Here is a 21,089-nt window from a genome sequence, read left to right as displayed (position 1 = left end):
GTGTTGATACTTGACAGGGGCAGTGACTTCCCAGGAAACGTCTATCGTACAATTGGTAGTTGAATTACTTCAGCAATTGTGTTCCATTCGAGACTTTAGCACGGAGGCTCGCATGAAAGCCGTTCTTACGTGGTTGCAAATATCGGCCACGAATGGAATATCTCAGACAAACAGTAATCCCAATTCAGTGAATCCACCAGCGGTATACATTCACTGTGTGTCTTCTATCATTTGGAAGGCTCATCAACAGCAGAATCACAACTACGATCTGCAAGTCTTGCTGACGGACGAACTGTTCTAGTAAGATTATTTAGTTTTTGCATATTCTGCTTTATATTTCAAACCTTTTTATTCAAGCGCACACATAAGTCAATTTATTTTATTATTGTATAAGAATTTTATTTTGGATATTTTCAAACTTTTTTTTACATGGTAAAGAATTCTAATATTATAAACATATATGAGATAATTTTAAACTTTAAGCCTATTTTTCTCATAAAGCTATTTAACATTTATTGCGTCCGACTCTTTAATTAATCTTAAAAATTTTTTGTTGAACAGCTCATTGTACAAATGGACTCTAACTCTTGGAAACAATTCAGCCTTGAAGCAAGCGATCGACTCTGTCCTGTGCGCTTTCTGCTACGTGAGACCATCCTTGTTGATTTTGCTTTTGGAATGGGTACAAATCTTAATACCAAATATCGCGGTAAATTCGACTGCGTCTGTATCCGACGATTGCAAGGAAAGCGAGGAACAGACGGATGATAAGAAGAGCGATGCAGAGGGATGGTACTGTCAGTTTGTCTTGCTGAAGCACAAATGGCTACATTTGACGGAGGGACAATTGTTGACTGTCGCTGCAGCGGCACGTTCGCCACCCAGTACTCAGCAATTGATCGATTCTGGTCTTCCTGGGTTACTGACAGGATCGATTACAGGTTGAACTTTCCTTTCTACATTAAATATAAAAGCTTTTTTTTAGATAATCTATAATTCGTGGCAAGATAGTTTTCTAAGTATAATTTGATATGTAATATACATTTTATTAGGTATATCATTTTCACTGATACATATATTTTATTAAACTTCTCATTAAACTTTTAAATTTGTTAAGAATTTATTAACGATAATGATTTATGCATTTAGATTTTTGTAACCTGGAGAAATCCAAGCAGCTACAGCGAGACAGTAAAATGGCATCGGGTGACAGCAATGAAACTAATGTGCCTGAAGATGTTAACTCGACGGACAGCGATAAAGCGGCAGGTTCTAGTTCCGGATCGAACAATTATTCTGGTGAATATCTTGGAAGCTTATTTCTAAACTCATACGTTTAAAAATGGGAATTATAAAGTTACATAACGTTGATTTTCTTGAAAGTATATATAAATTTGGAACAGAAATACTAAAGATTAGTCAGAGTTTAAAAATAAGCTCATTATTTTTATGCACAGAACATGTTATACTAATATGCAATATTCTTTTCAGGAGGATTATGCATGACAAAACCAGAGAGTATAGCAATAGTGATAGAATTCCTAACGCTCGTATGTGCGGAAGGCAGAATGCGTGATTGGCTTGGTGAAGAAGGTCGCGGTTTCTGGTTGCCGCTTTTGTCGCTTCTTAGTAATCGTCCTGTCGAAAGCCCATCCGCGTCTGCGTCGAGGTATGTACGTTTAAGTGGCTTTTAGATAATACGTCACGGGAGATACGTGCAAAGACCGCGACTATACTATTATGTTGTCATCATCGTTAATGATGCCATAGTCCGAGTCGAGCCTTATATGTAGACTTTGGCTTCTTTTTAGTTTTGTTTAAATTGTAATTTTTTTAAATAAAACGGTATATACACGTAGACTTTATATTTATTATGACATATTGCAGTTGTTCGAAGACAAGCGCGTCGTATGCATTACTGGAAAGCGCTATGATCAAGTTCTTATCAAGATGTTGTTGGTGTCATCTGGATAATCAAAAATTACTGGCAAAGCTTCTCATCGAGATTATTTCCCAACAACGAACTACTTCAAGTAAGTGTACTATGGTATCAAATATCGCTTATATAATTCCAAGTTTTCTTAAGTATAATAACAAATTAATTAATTGAGTGAAATCGGTGTGCCTTCATTTGAATAATATATTATTATAATTACAATAGATGTGCGATATCTCCACGGGATTTCTGGATTTACTCGAAGATTAATTCTGCAATTGCTCTTGGAAGGAGAAAAGGTGTTGGTTTCCGTAACGTCGGAAGCCCCGATGAAAGTTTCAGCAACCGCGACGAATCATAGCATGCCATCCATGCCGTCACATCCCGCTTATCCCCTCGGTCACTATCATCAATTATTATATATGTCAACGCAATCAACGGTGGCAGATATATTACAGCAAGTGTCAGGTATGTCTACACAAGCACAGTTGTGTATTAGGCAAGATTAAAAATAATAATTGATAAAGGCAAAAATGAGTAGAAAATAAACAAGTATTGGAGAAGATTTACTGATATATTTTTGACACTATACGAATGCACTTATACAAAAATTTTATTTTTAAGGGACGTGGCTTCTTTTGTTACTTCCAAATACGTATAAGGGTAACGAAGCAAGTTCCAACGGGAACAACCGTTCTCGTGAATTCTGGGAATCGGGAATGGCGTTAGTGGTAGATACGCTCAGTGTTGCCGCTGGAAACACAGCGAAAGACAAGCGGGCTAAAGAAGCATCGAATAGATCGCAAGCTCGTGGTCCTATAATCAGAAAAACGCGTTTAAATTCTGGTACGTTTTAAAAATTGGGGATACTAATGTATATATGTTTACATATTACTAATGCAATAAATAAGAGAACATCTACTCTATTGAGTATAAGATCTATTTCTAATTCTATTGAGAAATTAATCATTGAAAGAACTATATATTTTTGTATTATTTGACAGATGGAAACTTGACGCCAGTAGCGAGCAAAGCCTCGTCTAATGCACAAGCAAACCCAGCTAACACAACAAACCAACAGTATCTAACACATTCGTCTCGTCCTAATACTCCTCTACCGCCTCAGCTTACAATCGCGCAACTCTTGGCGATCGCCGAGGATAGCGGTGTTTCGTTGTCCGAACCGTGCTTACATCTCATCTTACGTCAACGTAATAAGGACTCTAAAGGTATCTAATTTCTTTCTACTCATCTTGTCGGCAATGTGTATGACAAAACTGTTCGTACGGTCTCATTGTCAGTATCGATTGTTTGAAGTTGAAAGAATACAAATACCTTCGTGAGTCACTATACGAGGGCGCGCATTTGCTTGCAGAAGACGTGGTGCAGCCGATCGACAACGGACTGTTGAACTATAGAAGCATAGAGAGTTCGTTAGGCGTCTTCAGCGACGGCGGTGGATTGGCGGTGCTGGCGCGGCATTTGCCACTGGTGTATCCGGATCCCGGCAGGCCGTCGTTCTTCGTCGAAAAGTCACCGTCGCCGGAGCAGACCGACGCTGACTGGGTAAAATTGGAGACCAACGACGACATTTACGAGGCTTTGGAGGAGGGTACGAGAACGAATTGTCCACCGAAGACGTCGGTTCCTGCTCCGTACGTGCCACCACATTCTCTCGCGGCTTTCGGCCTATTTTTGAGACTACCGGGTTACGCCGAGGTGCTACTGAGAGATAAGAAACGGGCACAATGTCTGCTGCGGCTCGCCCTCGGAGTTTCCGACGACGGCGAAGGCGGCGAGGTGCTGACTTCGCCGTTGGCTGCCTCATTGCCGACCTTGCCGTTCCAAGTACTGAAGCAGCTACTGGACGCCACGCCACCGACCACCGACGACGGGTTGCTTCTACGAGGTACGACCATAGAAGTGGGCGCTATGCTGCTGTTGTTGAACTGCCTGGCGATATTCACGCACCAAACGGGACAGAACGACGGTTCGGCCGAGCATAAGACTGGCCAGAGCGGCAGCGGGGTCGGTGGTGGTAGCAGCGCAGGACGCAGCGATGACAATTCGCACCTGTACTGGGCGAAGGGTACCGGCTTCGGTACCGGGTCGACACAGCAGTCGTGGAATGTCGAGCAGGCGTTGCTACGTCAACGATGCGAGGACGAGCATGTGACGGTGCTGCTACAGGTTCTCGCCAGTTATATCGGCACATCGGGAGGCGGACAGCCGCAGCAAGAGCTACCAGCTACGTTCCCCGATTTACTGGCGCGTTCTTGCCTACTGCCGGCGTTATCATCGTACCTGCGGAACGATTCCGTTCTAGATATGGCCAGGCATATACCTCTGTACCGCGCGGTCCTACAATTGCTTCGTGCGATGGCTCTCTCCAGTCAATTAGCACCGCTTTTGTTACCGCGCGGCGGTAGATCCGGAGAACCGTCCGTTGTGTCCCTCTTGTCGAGCATGAAAGTGTGCGTGGACACGTATGTGAACAAGATAAATCGCACGAGGGGCAATAAAACGAACATGAAAGTGGTGTCTAAGTATCCCGACGATACCGAGCAAGACGAAGGCTTGGCCACGTTGATCCCCGATATACAGGAAAGCGCGACTATAGTGCAAAACGCCACGTGCCGGTTATCCGGTGTCGGTGAAGAATTACCCGGATCAAGCCCAACGGCGCCGGAATTACCGTTGCGCTCAAGCCTGGAGCACCGGTACTTGGAAGTAATGAAAAACTTACAATTCGGTAAGTTCTACTCAGGATAAAACTCAAAATTTGTTCAAAATTTGTTAAAGCTCTTCATTTTGAATTAAGAATTAAATATTCCCACATAAAAGAATGTTATAGCTTTGATTTTAATATTTTGTACAGTATGTTAAATATTTAGTCATTAAAGAAGTCTTTATGCGATTATAATTTGAATGAGAGCACAGGACTTATCCATAATTATACAAAAAAAATTTCATAGAATTTTCAAAATGTCTGAAAGATTATAGAGTTAATAATACTTGTATAGTAAATGAATACCGATAATTAATATTTATATTGGCACCGCAGATACCTACGAAATGATTACCGAGAACACAGATGGCGGAGGCTATAAATTTACTGTTTCGTATCACTTTGAGTCGAATATGAGGGCTGCCGGCGAGAGAAGTCATCCGACACGAGTGAAAAGATTAGCCCAAGAAGCCGTCACGCTCTCGACAGCATTGCCTCTGTCTTACAGTAGTAGCGTGTTTGTGAGATGCGATGCGGATAGATTGGATATCATGAAGGTATATTGTCTTTTTCATGAAACTCGACTTAAAATTCTGTTGCCTCGTTCGGCTCTACCCGTCGACTTTCATTTTTAACATGTCATAACTCTCGGTGGATATGACTTTAAATATTACACAGAAGAAATGGACGGAAGAGCAGGATTAATTAGTCATCTAACAGTTGTTTGATCCTTAAGCACTGGAATGCATTTTGTAACGTAAAGTAGAAGAGCATTTCAATTATTATTATATCAAGCATCAAAGGCGCTATGTACATTTCCACTTATTGAAATTATATAACACAAAGAAATCCTGGAGATGGTCTTGTACAAAATATATTTTATTAATTAGCGATAATAAATTATAACAGAGTAACAAAATACAATGTTTTGCTGTTGGAATTTCAATAACGTACGCGAGAAAGAATATATTGTTTTTATTTTAACATTGTTCCAGTGCTTAAAGATAAGCTTAAAGCGAATTAAGTATCTCGCATGTGCGCCGCAATATGACACGATATATACGATTTTTGAAGGTACTCATAACGGGGCCAGCAGAAACGCCGTACGCAAACGGCTGTTTTGAGTTTGATGTGTACTTTCCTCCCGATTATCCTAACAGCCCGATGTTAATAAACCTAGAGACAACCGGCCGACACACCGTGCGCTTCAATCCGAATTTATATAATGACGGAAAGGTCTGTCTCAGTGTACTGAACACTTGGCACGGTCGACCTGAGGAGAAATGGAATGCGCACACGAGTAGCTTTCTTCAGGTAAGCTCTAAAAATCAGGATTCTTCTGTTAAAAATTGATTTGTCTAGTGATCGAGGCAATATTGCGCTTATTAATAGAGTAGGAGAAAGACGTTAATCACAGTGTCGTATTGTAACTTTGTTGGGAACAGGTTTTAGTTTCGATACAGTCGCTAATCTTAGTGTCTGAACCCTATTTCAACGAGCCTGGATACGAACGGTCACGGGGTACGTCAAGCGGTGCTCAATCTAGTCAAGAGTACAATGCGAATATTTGTCAGGCTACCGCCAAGTGGGCGATGCTCGATCAAATACGCAATCCTTGCCCATGCTTCAAAGAGGTACGTTAAACAGTTGGTCTCAGAATGAGCGAGATTATATATCTTTTTCCAACAAACAGTCTGCGCATTTATTCCAATATGCGTACATAAAAAAAAAATCAGGTGATAATAATTACTACACACGTTAAATTAAAATATAATTAAATTATTAAAAGATTAAATATATCGTGTTTTTTTTTTAATGCGATAGAATTATTGTATTAAAAGCTACGAAGTGGAGATGTCTCAACGATTAAATATGATCTTAGAACACGTTGTTCTCGCTAGTAAGAAAGCTTTGATTATTTTGCAACAGGTTATACACACCCACTTTTGGATAAAGAGGCACGAGATCGTTGCACAACTGGAGGGATGGATAAGAGATATGGAAATGCATGGATCGGATCGTAGATCAGGCCGTACAATTTCCCTTAATGCGTTGTCTTTGAGGGTAAGTGTTATTTTTGAAAAAATAATGGGTGATTCAAGATTTTCGATTTGTACAGTTACAGTTATAGTTTTACCGCGTGCTTCTCTCTTGTACATTCACAGAGACATTATAGACTATTGAGGGAAGAACTGAATAAACTGCCAACGCCCAAAGGATTGGAGGACTTGGCCGAACCACTCGCGTCGCCAGGCTCGCCTATCGAACTGTCAGGAACCCCAGGCACAACACCGAGCACGCCGTCGACGGTTACGGCATCCGCGACCGCCGCAGTGGCCGCTCCTATCGCCACTAACACTATGGTTCCAATCAGCAATAGCAGTACGAGTAGCCACGTGCACCACGACATCGACACAGACGTCGAAATGGAGAAGATGGTTTCAAAAATGTGTGAATAGCTAAAGGATGTTAATAGACATTGTTGGACATTTTGAAAAGAGTCTATTGTTTGTGTTACGAGATGAACAAATGGACATTGAACATGAACAGATGACACAACGGACTGAAATCAAGTGCACAGATCCTATCCTGTCCAGCGGCCGCATTACCGACGTTTAGGGAAGAAAGCAGTAATGACTTTCGGCCGAATACATAATAACGCTGACGATAATTATTACAATGATGATGATGATAAAATGTAGGTAGAAAAATATAAGGTGTGGTAGAGCGAGAAATCTGAGTAAGAATTTACAATAGCGAGAAAGTGTGAAAGAGAGAGAGAGAGAGAGAGAGGGGGGGGGGAGGAGGAGACAGGGAGCGAGCGAGCGAATGAGCATGCATGGATGAGAATAAACGAGAGAGTGAAAGGGAGAAAGGGAGAACGAACAGATAGAGGCAAAGAATAAATAGCGCGAATGTAACAAACTCGTGCGTAGTAGATACTTTTTATAGCCGCTGCTATAGTACGTGTACGCTGCATTCTACTACTTCGTACTACCATAAGTACCACAACTGTTATTCGATATTTATTATACATGTTCCTCGTTTATGTAGCGTAACTCTGAATTAGCTGCACTTTCATGCGAATCTTGGGACATTACGTTTTACCGTCCTCTCCTTGTCGCTCGTGTCTTCCGAGAGCGACGCGGTCGCACTCCGCTGTCAATGCCCGTATAGGTGTACGTTCTTTTTTTAACGACGTTTTATCAATAATTGTAGCGCTTGTTTCTCTTTTATACTATATATATACATACATATATACGTACATCATACATATGTACATACATACATACATACATACATACATACATACATACATACATACATACATATATATGCATGTGTGTGTACATATATATATATGTACTAAGTATATATATACGATTCTATCGCCGACGCGTCGTTCTCTTCGTTTTAAATATCTCTATATTAGGATACAATATTATTCTACTTTGTCAAACGATTTACATTTACGATGGTAGATCTGTTTTTGCTAAACATCTCTTCAGAGTGCACGATCCAATTGTCGAGCGTTAAACGGCTTGTTAGTGGAAGCTGCGGGCGGCAAAGAAGAGACAATACACGCGCGACGTCGGCGGAAGTCGAAGCTCGTGACAGGTGCAACTAATTACGAGTTATTGATGTAGCGGGTATCCCTGCGCGCAATGCGATCGAATCTAAATGACGACTGTCTGAACGAGACGACGATCTAGGTACGTCGTTAGATAACGTTTATTATAATAGTACGTGTTCTATGTCGATTGAACGAACAACTGGGAAAGAAAAATGGTATATCTTGGAAACAAAAAAAAATAACGGAAGACCAGGCGGTACGTTTCTCGCGTAAACGAGAATTGCTCTTTGTAATTGTAACAGCTACTTAGTACACGTAAATTTCATAGAATCGACCATATGAACGAATAAAGTCACATTGTTTTGAGATAGTCTTCCATTCCCGTTCTTTCGTCCGGGTTTATTCTCATCGTTAACTCGAGATTACATCCCAGCTGAGGACAAAACGAAAGAGGTGCGATTGATTAATTATTTTCAACTATTTTCTCATCTATTTGATATAATTTTATTTTTCCAGATACTTAAAAATGATACTTAAAAGTGAGATGATACTTTACAGTTTAGAATATTTGTACATTTTTAAAAAAGATGACGCACTTAAAAATCTTATATATATGCGAATTGTCTTTCTGAAATAATTGGGGGTAAGTGTATGTATATTGTATTTATTAATTCGCGTGCCCCTCGCGGCTTTGAATGAACTTCTGTACAGTACGTTATTTTACATTGTTCTTTCCACAACAACAGTTTGTTTACTTAAAATTACATTTTTGCTTTTACAATTACTATTATAGTTACGCACACCTTTACTTTGCGTTATATCTTGACTTTTTAAATATTTACTATTAATCTTGTATGTGTGTAAAAAACCTTTCATAATTATCGAATCTTAAAAATCGACATTTAATACTATACTTATCTTATATTTGTATGCGTAGGCTTTTCAAATTTATCACAAATTTCGAAATTTAAAACTCGAAACTCGAAACTCAGAATTCAAGATTTTGACCTAAACTCTCAACTTCATAATTTTCCTAGCTTCTCCAGTTTAACCCTTATCTTTTCTAACAATAAGTTTATTCTTTTCTGTTTTTTCTCTTTCCTTCTCGCAATTCTTATCTGTAATTGGGGTGAGTGATCGCGTGTCCTCAGATACTTTTAAAGAATCAGAATCGTCGGGAAACGATGTACATACATCCCGCTTTAAATTTCGCGCCCTTCGAGAGTTCGATAAATTGAGTTGCGATAGGTGGCGGATTTGAATCTCTCGAGGGGGGGCTAACTTCTCGGAGGACGCGAGATGCGCGACGGTGCGGCAGGTAGGACGGCTCAAGAATCTCTCTTTTTTTTTTTTTAGAGAGAAATTGCAAGCACGCAGCGTGTGCCGCGCGTGCGAAACCGCGTATCCGCTTCTTCCCGAAAAGATTACCGCGCAAATCCTTTTATCGTTCGGTAAATGCACGCGCAACACGATTTATACGTGTCTAGTTGAGTTCTTACGAGCGTTATTGTCGATCGAGATCCACGATCGCCTTTACATCGCCTATCTTTTCGCGAATAAAAGGAAGTCCTCGACTACATCATTTTTTGGCAATCCGTCGACGAACAAACGCGCGGGGGAGGTACCCATCGAAAATTTCCTATATTGACGCGTCGAGAAAATAGCAATTTTTCACTCCTAAAAAGTTTCGCGCCCAACGATGGCGGGCGGGAAACCGGAGTTTCGGGCGAACGACGAATTTCGCGGTTAACGCAGGTCAGTTAAATACGGGCGCTCGTCCGCTCGACGGTATGCGGTCTCGGGGGGTAGAAGATATATGGTAGGTATATCTTGGCGCGTTATCCGGGTGCGTTGCGCCCGGTAGGGTATGGTAGCCGCGGAGGAAGCGTGAATTATACGACGGCGAGATCGTTGTCCGTAGCCGGTGTGCGTCGGCGGGGCGGGACGGGGCAGGGGGCAGGGGGCGGCGGAGGTCGCGAGGCCTCGGGCGGCCCGGAGCGCACTTCAGACTTCAGTCGGTGCGAGCGGTTCAGATCGGTCGCGTCGTGATCCGCACGCTCGTATCCGATCGCCCGGCGTCGTCGCGCCCGGAGCCGATCGCCGATCGCCGATCGTCGGAGACGCTGCTCCACGGATCGTCTCGCGCTGCTCCCGCGCCGGAGAGAGAGAGAGAGAGAGAGAAGATCAAGATCCTGTGTCCGATCGATCGACGATCGCTGGTCGCGCGGATCCACCGGCTTCGCCGCTCATCCGGCTCGTCCCATCCCACGGGATTATCCCGTTGCCGCGCGCGCGCGCGCTCTTGCACGCGGCATCAGGTTCGCGTTTCGGCGAATCCGCGTTGCCGCGGGTGGTAAGGGTAAGTGGTAAGTGTCTTCTCCGCGCGGATCGCCGATCGCCGCACACACTTCGCGTCGTTAACGACGGACGAGGAGCCACGCGTCTCGTGTCGTGTCAGGTGTATCCGATTCTCGCCCGCGCGGAAATGAGTTACCGCCCCGGCACGCGTTACGCAATATTTAAATTTGTATTTTTAGGCCTAGGAACCGCGTGTGCGCGCGCGATACGCCCGCCTGATGACGAGCTCTCCTTGGTCCCATCTTTGAGTTCGCGCACAATTCGCATCTTGTAAGTCGCGGGAAGTCCTTCTCGGCGGAATCTAAAAGATCATCGATTCGCGCGTCTCCTAGATCGGTTCTCGCTCTCGAAGGAGATGCGGGATTTTCGATCGACGCCGACGCCGCCGTGGAAGATCGCATCCCCCCCTTGTGTGATTCCTCCTCGCCCTCGGCGGTAAATCAGACGTCTCTTCGAAGAAGGTGGAGTTATCGGTAAGCCGCAAGCGCGCGCCCGCGCGCAGCCGCTATTTGCATTAAACCAAGATTTGGAGTCAACGCTCGTAGCGGTACGTGACAAGGCAGGTGGGAATAACATGTGCACAGCGAGTGTTGTAAATTCAACATAGGCGGTGCGTATATGCGCTCGCGTGCGCGCGCGTATGTGTGCGCGCGCGTGCGGCGCGTACATGTGTGTATGCGCAAGTTGAAAATGCACACTACCGGTTTCCATCTAGTTTCCGCTCCCCTTGCCTCGCGCACGCGGTCTTGTCCGCGGGCGCCCGACGTTAAGCCCGATTCACGCAGCCGCCGGCAGGAACGTTATATACAAATGTAATTTATGGGCATATGGAGAGATAGGCCCCCGCTAATCGTCACCGACGCCGATATATACGTGCCGGATCGACGTGCCGATGACAGACGGGCCCGGGAGAATCGTCGGATTCTAGTTCACGGATTTTAATCAGCCGCCAAACCGCGAACATTTGCGTTTGCTCGAAAAATTAAGATACAACAAAACGGATGAGAATTCATTCATTCTTTTATGGCATATTTGGTTTTCCGATTGTCATCGCTACTGTTTTTTTTGTGAGTGATGTGTTCATTCTTAACGACAGCTTGCTTTTCTCGTAGATCGCGAAGAAGACCGCGGCGGTTGGATCCTCCGAAGTATCTTGAACCTTCGCTTTAGGAACCGCATTCCCGTATTTCCCTTGTACAACGTGAGGAATTCTCGTAAATCGTGAAGAAAACTGTAGAGCCGGACACTCCGAAATATTCGAAACTTTGCCTCGTGGTCCGCATTCGCGTATTTTCTCGCACAACGCGGGGGATTCTTACAAATCATGGAGGAAACTGTGAAGTTGGAACGCTCCGAAGTACCTTGGAACTCCGCTTTATGATTCGCATTTGCATATTTTCTTGCTCAACGTGAGGAATTCTCGTAAATCATGGAGGAAACTGTGAAGTTGGACACTCTAAAATATTCGGAACTTGCCTCGCGGTTCGTATATTCGTGTATTTTCTTGGATAACGCGAGGGATTCTCCCTCGCTTTTCTTATGCAATTACGCGCGTATCCTTCAACATTTCCGTTCCTTTAGTTGTTGAATTAAATTCTCCTTCGACTACCGTGTTTAATTTTAAATTTACCGACGCGCGATATAGATCTGTCGAGCGGATAGCGTCAATGAACGAGCAATTTGTTCCTCCGATGCCTCCGATTCATTTTTTGTCGGCTGTGCGGCATGAATCAAGCTTTATACGATGAAGCTTTGATAAGGAACGCGACGGAGTTGTCCGATGTTAATTTTACATTCCGCAGCATTGCAAGGCGGCGTGACGCTCATCATCAATCTTTTAATCAAAGTATTTGTTTCCGAGATGGAGTTTCGGCACGACGAGACGATAACGCAATTTACGCCCATCCTTTCACCCACGTCGTTAATCATTAATTACAGCGGAGTCAGAGGAATTATTTCGCGAAAGATCGTTCCCCTTTGTTTAACGAAAACGACCTTCTGTCTCGCGATCATTGTATTAATAATTTCGAAGATACATTATCGATCAATTCGCAGGATAATCCGCAACTCGTGAGCTTAATTTTAATGGGAAATTCCTTGACGAATCTGGAATTGATGTTTCCGTTGAAAAATATCAAGATAATACTATAATTTTCTGCGGATCGTACTTTGGAAAGAACCAAATAGATAACAAAATCGTTCAGCTAATTTCAAATAGACCACGTTATCTGGATTTTTCCTACATTTAATAAACATTTTATTGATAAGAATGATAAGGTAAATTGTCTTTATATCTACAAGATGTTTGTTTCTTTAGGTAATTGTTGAGCGACAAATAAATGGCAATACATTAGATATTATTGTGCACTTAAATTAAATACGCATATTAATATATTCAATATCGCCAATCAGGTCTCTGATCGATGGAGAAAGTGGCCGTCGTGGAAATACCGTATATATTACGCCTGTCCGAGAAGAGCGAGATGGCGGATTCAGTGAAATCACGAGACAAAAATTTATCGATCGTCTAACCGATTGATCAAACTTGGTGCATACGATATACGCGACGAGAATAGTTTGACCCAGACCTTAAGAGATTCCCGCGAGGTCGGCAGCCGCGCGCCGAGCAGCTTTTATATTTCACTCGCGCCCGGCCTTGATGACGCGGCGGATTTAAGCTTCGCCTCCCGAAACTTGGACATCCCTCCCCTAAGAATATCGCTGTCTAAGAAAGACGGGAGTAAAAAGCTATATTTATATTTTCCTTCGTTCAGCCTTGACGAGCGACACGACGTGATTTTAAGCTCCTTCCAAATCTATCTTGACAGAAAGCATTATCCCTCAAGGAAACACGAAAAATAAATACGAGACAAGGTTGCCGCGTCGATTTAATCTCCCGCTGACGAGAAATCGTTTGTTTGGTTTCAGGAAAGCGTCGCTCAGCAGCCCGAGAGAGAAGATTGAATCTGTACGGCGCGGATAAACTCCAGTCGGGGCGCTCGTAAAGTTCGCGCCCCACGTGAAAACCGAAGGTTTCGATCGTCTCGTCGTCGTCGTCGTCGTCGTCGTCGTCGGTCATCGACCCGATTACGCGTGCTCTCGTCGCTTCGTCAATTTGGAAATGCTTCTCGGGGGATCGTCGAGGGAAGGAGCGCGACGAAGCTGGCGCGACAGACGTAAGCTTCCGGCGGTGTGAAGCTCGAGGCGAGCGAAGCAAGAGGAGAACGATCGGATCGAGAACGCCGGGCTAGAGAATGAGCTATAATACTCGCTCCTGAGCGTACAATCGGCGCGATGCGTTTCTACTCTTCCAGCCGGCCATTCTCCGCGTAATCAGATCTATACGCATTGCACAAGCACACAGGCGCAAGCGGTATGGTCGAGGTCCTCCGAGAGAGATAAGACCAGGACGCGCAGGACGAGACCCCGCGCGTTCTTTAATGGACGTTACGCCGATCCTCGTTGCATTCTGCTGGCGAGTCGTTTGCGAGGAAAACGAGAATCGAGAGGAGGAGGAGGAGGAGAGACCTTGAGATCTCTGTCTGTTGCGAGGGTTTTATGGATACCGGAGGCGAAGGTACCAGAGGCTCTCTCGGCTCTCGAACGCTTCGGAGTATCCGCGATAATCGTCGTCCAATGACGCGCTCGGGATGATCGATTGACGCGCGGTGAGATCGATGCGAGATCGGTCTCTCGGTGATATATACTTATATATACCGGGTACATTAGTGATCGCTTTCGAAATAGCGTGCGGAAACGCTGAACAGACGTTTCGAACGGACGAATAGATGCGCGTGCACCAGTGGGACTTGCAGAGATGTCGCGAATTTCGAATCGCGTCGCCACGATTGGCGCGGCCCTCGCCATCGTTTTGCTCGTGATACTCCTAGTAATCTTGTGGTCGGACTTGCGCAACGTAGACAGGATCGAGAATCTCGGCCGGATACGGAAGAATTCGACGATCGATGGTGTCGTCAATGAAACGAGGAGGAAGCAGATCGACGGTCTACGCCGCATCGCCACGACGGATCTGGTTACGACGTTCGAATCTATCGAGCAGAATCTCACGAATGAGGGTGAGTCTTAGTTTTCTATTCGCTTGTTCCTTTTATTGACGGAGAGAAACAAACTCTTTGACTTTAAAATAAAGCTTAAGACGCGAAGATATGCAAATATATACACATGTTTCCGCGATGTAACGAGGATTTTAAGTTCTTTTAGGTCAAGTCAAATGACATTGTGTGGATTTATCAGTGCTAGACCAGCTAGACTAGTACGCTCGATTGATTTATGGGGAATTAACACGTATCTCAGGCGCGAGTCGACATTGCAAAGGCAGCTACTCAAAGCGCATTCACCCACGAATTCCTTCTTCTCATGCTCCTTACAACTTATACGTTTGTTCCTTCGCACGTGGACTTTCTATTTGTCCGCAGATTTTTTTTGCGTTCTCGGTAGCATTCGCTGTGAGAGATAGAAACGTTCTTTAATTCGCAGAAAAGCATTTCTACCGAGTTTGACTTTCGAATAACGGCTCGGTGCTTAGATTTCGTTAGATTTCAATAGACGGATTAAGTGATCGCGCTTATTTAAGTACCTACATTGCTACAGTAAGCATTGCAGCGAAGATTATTTTCTTCTCACACAGAAACGAGCGTATAGCATTAAAATTCTAATAGCCATGATAAAACGCTGTGTCAATACTCAGACCAAGACTGCCGTATTGAAACCTCGATGCTTTCGATATTCTTAATGCGCAGCGTATATAAAAGAATGTATGCCGTGCATTATTACGTGTAAGCACATAGGCGCGAGCGTATATAAAATCCGTACGTACAACAACAACAACATCCGTGTTTCGCACAAAAATACGTCCGCATCGCGTGCTTTACCGGCTCTGCCGTTCTTCTCTCCGGCGCGCATCTTTTGCAACTCGTGATTTTCTTGCGCAAAAATAATTATCCGCGCGAAAGATGTGAAGCCTGAAAAGGTGCGAGGAGGCTATTTTTAATGACTCATGTCACTCTCCTTTCTAATCAACGATGTATTTTTTTTCCCTCTAAAAATGGTAAATTTCCACACACGTATGGATGTTTTTCGTTCGCGGTCTCTCTTAACCGAGGTGAGCGTCTGGGACTCGGAAATTCAAGTATCTTTTTTGGCTGTTGCGAAACCCTATCATCCTCCTCCTCCTCCGTTCCCAAGCGAATGTTCCGAGAAGCGATATCGTTGTAATAAGGTAGAGATATACGTTTTCGCGAATTTGCCGGCAAGCTCGTTCCTCAAAACGCATACAACGCATAATCGCGACTGCCTCGTGTGACATCGCGCGCGCGCGCGCTTTCGTTGATAACGTTGCCACGTTGGCATCGTGACACAAAACATCGCGCCTACACGAGCGTAGGATAGATACATACGTACGATACGAACGTGCGGCTCGCAGAAGGGAGAAACGAAGAAGGCACGTTGATGTAACTAAAAGTGCAGGCCGCGTTCGAACGGCGAACGCCACTAAAAGTGCGTACGTCGTGAAGGCTCGTGTTTCTGCCAGGGTCAGCAGACGCGGGTATCACGCGTTCAACTAAGCACCAACGTCGTCATCGTGAGGCGTCTGTTACCGCGTTCGTTTTCGTACACCTTTTCGAACTCCCTGCCGACGAGGACGCATCCTGTTCGACTCGTGTACGTGGAACGAAACGAATTTACAAGGCCCAGACGCGGTGGTCTGAACTCCAAATGTAATGTAAATTTAATAGTCTGTTCGGTGTTTTTCAGACTCCATAAAGGAACTTTGTAATCTAATTTTGAAAGTAAAAAACTTGAAAAAGAAATAGCCGGATTTTAAAGTCTTGCAAGAGGTAGATGGATTTTTTTTCAGATATTTCTATTAAAAAATTCGACATCGTATTATTTACGGATTTAATATTGCGTAAACCGGCTGGCATCTCGGCTATTACCAGTCTGTATATTATACACGGTTTATATCCTCGCGAGACGCAAAACGCTGTCAAAGTTGTCTTCTCATAATCGTCGGTACGCCGCCGTCGATTTTGTAATTTTCCCCTCGGGTATATACTTTAATTGTTCGCGCCGCGCGCCGTTTCCTGAGTTCCATTACTAGTTGCTCTTGGACTACGTTCTAAAGTGTTGCGTGCCGTTCAAGCGAGGCCTTGATTGTTGGCCCATATTAGCCGGCATGATGCAGCAACGTGCTAACGCACCGTCTCTCCGTAAATGTCCGGAGTAACGCACGAATGCAATGCACCTACGGAAATTCTTTATTAACGAGTTTGCCCAAGTCACCTCATCGTGCTATCTCGCTAGGCAGGAGGTTGGATGTAGCGACGTACGTGTTTGTACAAACGCGCATTCTCGAGATCCCCGGGCTCTTACCAATTTAACTTCTGACATCGACAACGACGAACTCGAATTTGTAATAGATCCATTGATCGAGGAGAAAGAGCAATCTTGTGTCTATACGTTCCTGTAAAAGCATTCGCTGGAAGGTGTTTGATCAGAGAACTCCATTCCTCTTGCTCTCCCACGCAATGAACATCCTTTCTTTCTTAACAGGCTGACCGGTTGTTAGAAGGCGACATCGATAAATTTTCGAAGACGTCGAAGCTTTGTTACGCTACTTTATGTGTCATGTCTAAATAATAATCTTGATTTAATACCACGGACTTCGTGAAATTCTAAAGGAAGCGCGCGTATCTCGTGTAAGAGGACTTTAGGTTTTTGCATAAAACATAAGATAACAAGTATTGTCGAGGGCCACGATTGAGCGATGCGTTTTCGTGTATTTGGATTGTATATTAACATTTAACACGCCTTGCGTGTATTTAGATACTCGGAAGCTATAAGCGATCTTAAAATAGACTGGATAATTTGTTTCGACAGATGGGAGAAAATTCGTTGTTTGGTTGGACTGAACGGGGATCGCTTAAACAGGCAGGTAGATCTACGAAACGTCGTATCTTTGATTGAGCCAAGAACCGAATGATGTTTGAAGCACCTCGGAAAGATTTACTCTGGCGCTGACGAGGCGCCGCGAATGCATAGGATGCGATATTGCTGCCAGACGTTTCAAGCCTCTTGTCCGTAAACATTTCGGTCGGATCTACAGAACTCGGACCACTGTGTTTCGCAGGATATATCGGTCGCACCGGTCATAATTTACGTCTGAGACTATATTCGAGTTAAAATAGCCAAAGCCAGCCGGTACTCTGGGACGATACGCTAGCGTTCGATGGTCTTGAACCTTAGCGGCACCAATGCCGCCCGCAATTTTGTGCCACCTTTGCTCCGTTATCCCGCTCCGTTCAATTTTTAATCAATTTTAACGTGGCAGTCCTTGCTTCATTCTCTCGCAGGTACTGCATGATGTCGAAGATAGATTACTGATAACGTAATTTTCGTTATATTTTCTTGTAGTATATACGTAATTAAAATTTTCACATCATTTAATTTTTCGACGATTTTAAAATCGTATATTCAAATGAGAATTTGAATTATTTTTTATAATAATTATGTTACTGTTGTAAAGTCAATTCTTTGTGTTATATATAGGGATATATTTTATTAGAGAGGAAAATTTCGAGAAATAATATAGATCTATTTATTAACTGTAGTATGTATACTTTTGGAGTAAGTATTCAAATTGATAGGCATTGACATTAACACGTTTTACTTTCGTCTCGATCGACCGATCGGTTGCATAAATTCTGTAGTATATCTAATCTAGTTCAGTAATAATACGGTGGCAAGTGTTTATATCGTCGCTATTCAGAATAAACCGCCGTACTCCATACTTATTTGCCGTGCTGACGTTGCAGTTGACTCTGCAAAGTGAGATATAATTTACTGCCTTTTTGAAACATGTCTGCATTAAAAGTTATTAACACGATTCGCTGAGATCATGTTTGTCGATGAAACTGGGCATATAGCAAGTTACAACTTACTTGCGTAAGCGTGATACATTTCTAACTCAGCTTGTGAACCCAGAAAAGTCTTTTTATTTCTCACTTCCTTTTCGAAACTCTTTCTTTCACATTGCCTCAAAAGTAAGTAGTTAGTGAAACGCGAAGGAGATTTTATCTATATCCAGAAGTCATAAAGAAGCAGATTATACTGCCACATGTGTGGTAAGATTAAGCGCACTTGCATACGTAGTTAATAATTCAATGATACGTTTAATCTCTTCATTAAGTTAATACAAATTAATGACTTCGTTAACGGTACGATCAAACATTCTTTTGAGCCTTGTAGAATTCTGGGCAATTTTTAACTTAAATTGAGAAAATACATCTAGCGAGGATTATATTTTTAGTCGATCTTCCGTATCTTCCGGCTGGATGATTTACGTCTCTCGTGTGTTTCCACAGGATCGTGTTTCGATACGGTAATTAAACGGCAACGCGCACGGGACACTGCAGACATTCTTTCTCTCACGAACAGTGTCCGCCTTGTGGCACGGCAGAGGCAGGCGAATGAATGTCACTCGGCACAGCCGAGACGAAGCGTAAACGTTTACGCGAGAGGAGCGGTCTGGCAGTAATGAGAATGGATCTTTCGTACGTGGGGGAAACAATGTCACCCAAACGCCACAGTTCAACGACACGTGACACCCAGAGATTTCGTTGTAGGTCGGTTCGCAGAACGTATCCCTGGCAAAAATAATTTCTTTAAATCTTACGGAGCAATATATAACTTCACTTAGAGGCGTTAATGAGGGATTGTTTTTAACGGGGAATTATTCCAAATTCTTCTCTGTTTCAATGTGTGCGAAATCGTACAATTAGAAATATTGATAAGATAGAATAGAAGATTATGTATCTTCTTCTCTTTCGTTAATTTAATTTTTGTTATCTCTTCTTTCGAACAAAACCGCAGAGATATGATTACGTGCGTAAAGACTGAGGCTGCTATTTATAGAGTTTTATTATCATTCCAACTTTCAACTAAACAATCAAGAGGATTACCGTGGTAATTATTAATAAAAGAGGCAGAATAAATTTTAATTATTATTATAAGAAACAGTAATTGGCGTTTCTGGCGTATGCGAAAGAATTGTAGAACGTTTCAAGGACTCTTGATATTCAAGGTTTTTGAGGAATGATTTCGAATTATCTCTGCAGCTGTTTCGTTATCGGATAGGATAATTCGATGATAAGTTAACTTTTTTGCAGATGTAATTGTCGCGCATACTTTGCTTTCTTGCAATAATAAATATGCAATATACAACGTTCCCTTCTCGCGCGAAATCATTGCGAAAAATTACGATGTAATTTTAACTCTGCACTTAAAATGCAGAAGATATTTATGGCTTACTCGCACGTCTCGCTTATAGAAATGGAACGGAAGCGGTTATTGTGTGTTACCGTTGGGAGGGAAGGGATTCTTTTTGCGAATTTTAGGGCGCAAAACAAACGTGTCGTTCGAAAAGGGGTAGCGCACGTCCGGCACGTTTCCGTTGATGTTTTCAGGAATAATACGCTTTATAGATGAATTTCGCGCGGAGGAAGTTGAAACGGACAATTACTCTTACTCCTTGCAGTTTCGGCAAACAGTTCCGAGCGTACGGCAACGAAATGCATCGTGCGACGTGACGAAAACGTAAACTTCGCCACGCGTTTGGATTTGGTGACGTATATTTCGAGATGCTAAACACATATAGCGTGTTTTTAAGTTTTTCTGGCGTACACAGACCGCGCATTTCTGTTTTAGATCGCTACCGTACGAAAAGGTACTGCAAACCCCGTAACGCTCGTTAGATGGATACTTATGTGCATCAATGCATTACATTTGCATTGCATATATTCGAGCATATATTCTTCTTCTTTTTCTTTTTATTGTGGGACTTTGTCTTGTAGTTCGACTTAAGGAAAGGCTTTAGTGTTCTTTAAGCAGTATCTTCTTCTTGCAGTGTTGGGCAGTTATTCTGATCCTTCTTCTTTCTTAGACGGCTTGGTAATTAAAGAAATGCAGTTAAAAAATGTAGCCAACGACGACAATAGTATAAAGTTAGCATTTGATGCATGTTAACGGTATATCTTGCAAAGATTATTACACGTTACATAAATCTACCAAGATTATTACTTTTCCTTTTATCGCGTGAATATATAAACCTGATCTACTTGTTGTTATTATACTTATATACAGGCATACGCAGTGTTTTATCTACATATATTCGCAAATGAAGAAAAAATCTCTATCATCAAATTCAGTCATATATGCGATAAAGAGTGAGATGAGTAACTCCATCGAATTTTCAATGAGAGAGGCTTGATTCAGAACATCCGTGGATCAAAGTGCGAGATTGATATCTAAGATCATTTATATCTAATATCTAAACACGACTCGTTAAAACTCGAGAAGTGCCCGTCTAATGTTGAGGATAATGTCCTATTCAAACGAACGTTGCGTAATGGGTACGCGCGGTAAAAATCGATCGATTACGCATTCAATATACAAGATCCGCTCGTTTTGTTGCG

General features: G+C 43.0%; 2 protein-coding genes across 9 annotated transcripts in view; both read left to right on the top strand.

The window, feature by feature from the left end:
• Window positions 1-8,604, top strand: part of Bruce (BIR repeat containing ubiquitin-conjugating enzyme) — a 28,090-nt gene extending 19,486 nt beyond the window's left edge. For all 3 annotated transcript variants that reach the window (XM_077422479.1, XM_077422485.1, XM_077422471.1), the window contains 14 exons: window positions 18-300; window positions 562-941; window positions 1,150-1,299; window positions 1,492-1,669; window positions 1,888-2,033; window positions 2,162-2,404; window positions 2,561-2,782; window positions 2,941-3,165; window positions 3,312-4,688; window positions 5,001-5,221; window positions 5,739-5,978; window positions 6,110-6,298; window positions 6,594-6,728; window positions 6,830-8,604. In XM_077422479.1, coding sequence (XP_077278605.1) covers window positions 18-300; window positions 562-941; window positions 1,150-1,299; window positions 1,492-1,669; window positions 1,888-2,033; window positions 2,162-2,404; window positions 2,561-2,782; window positions 2,941-3,165; window positions 3,312-4,688; window positions 5,001-5,221; window positions 5,739-5,978; window positions 6,110-6,298; window positions 6,594-6,728; window positions 6,830-7,123 — 4,283 coding nt within the window. In that variant the 3' untranslated portion in view covers window positions 7,124-8,604. The remainder of the gene's footprint in view (window positions 1-17; window positions 301-561; window positions 942-1,149; window positions 1,300-1,491; window positions 1,670-1,887; window positions 2,034-2,161; window positions 2,405-2,560; window positions 2,783-2,940; window positions 3,166-3,311; window positions 4,689-5,000; window positions 5,222-5,738; window positions 5,979-6,109; window positions 6,299-6,593; window positions 6,729-6,829) is intronic.
• A 1,640-nt stretch (window positions 8,605-10,244) lies between these two features.
• Window positions 10,245-21,089, top strand: part of LOC143906409 (A disintegrin and metalloproteinase with thrombospondin motifs 9) — a 37,039-nt gene continuing 26,194 nt past the window's right edge. For 3 of the 6 annotated variants that reach the window (XM_077422526.1, XM_077422535.1, XM_077422495.1), the window contains exons 1-2: window positions 10,245-10,604; window positions 13,525-14,672. In XM_077422526.1, coding sequence (XP_077278652.1) covers window positions 14,414-14,672 — 259 coding nt within the window. In that variant the 5' untranslated portion in view covers window positions 10,245-10,604; window positions 13,525-14,413. Of the gene's footprint in view, window positions 10,605-10,656; window positions 11,070-11,681; window positions 12,079-13,524; window positions 14,673-21,089 lie in introns of those variants that run through there. The other 3 variants (XM_077422517.1, XM_077422503.1, XM_077422509.1) reach the window with 3 other exon arrangements.

The sequence above is a fragment of the Temnothorax americanus genome, unplaced genomic scaffold (genome assembly GCF_048541705.1).
Source record: "Temnothorax americanus isolate GAGA-0224 unplaced genomic scaffold, ASM4854170v1 Scaffold11, whole genome shotgun sequence".
Taxonomy (NCBI): Eukaryota; Metazoa; Arthropoda; class Insecta; order Hymenoptera; family Formicidae; genus Temnothorax; species Temnothorax americanus.
The sequence above is the reverse complement of the archived record's forward strand: the minus strand, read 5'-3'. Positions and strand labels throughout refer to the sequence as shown.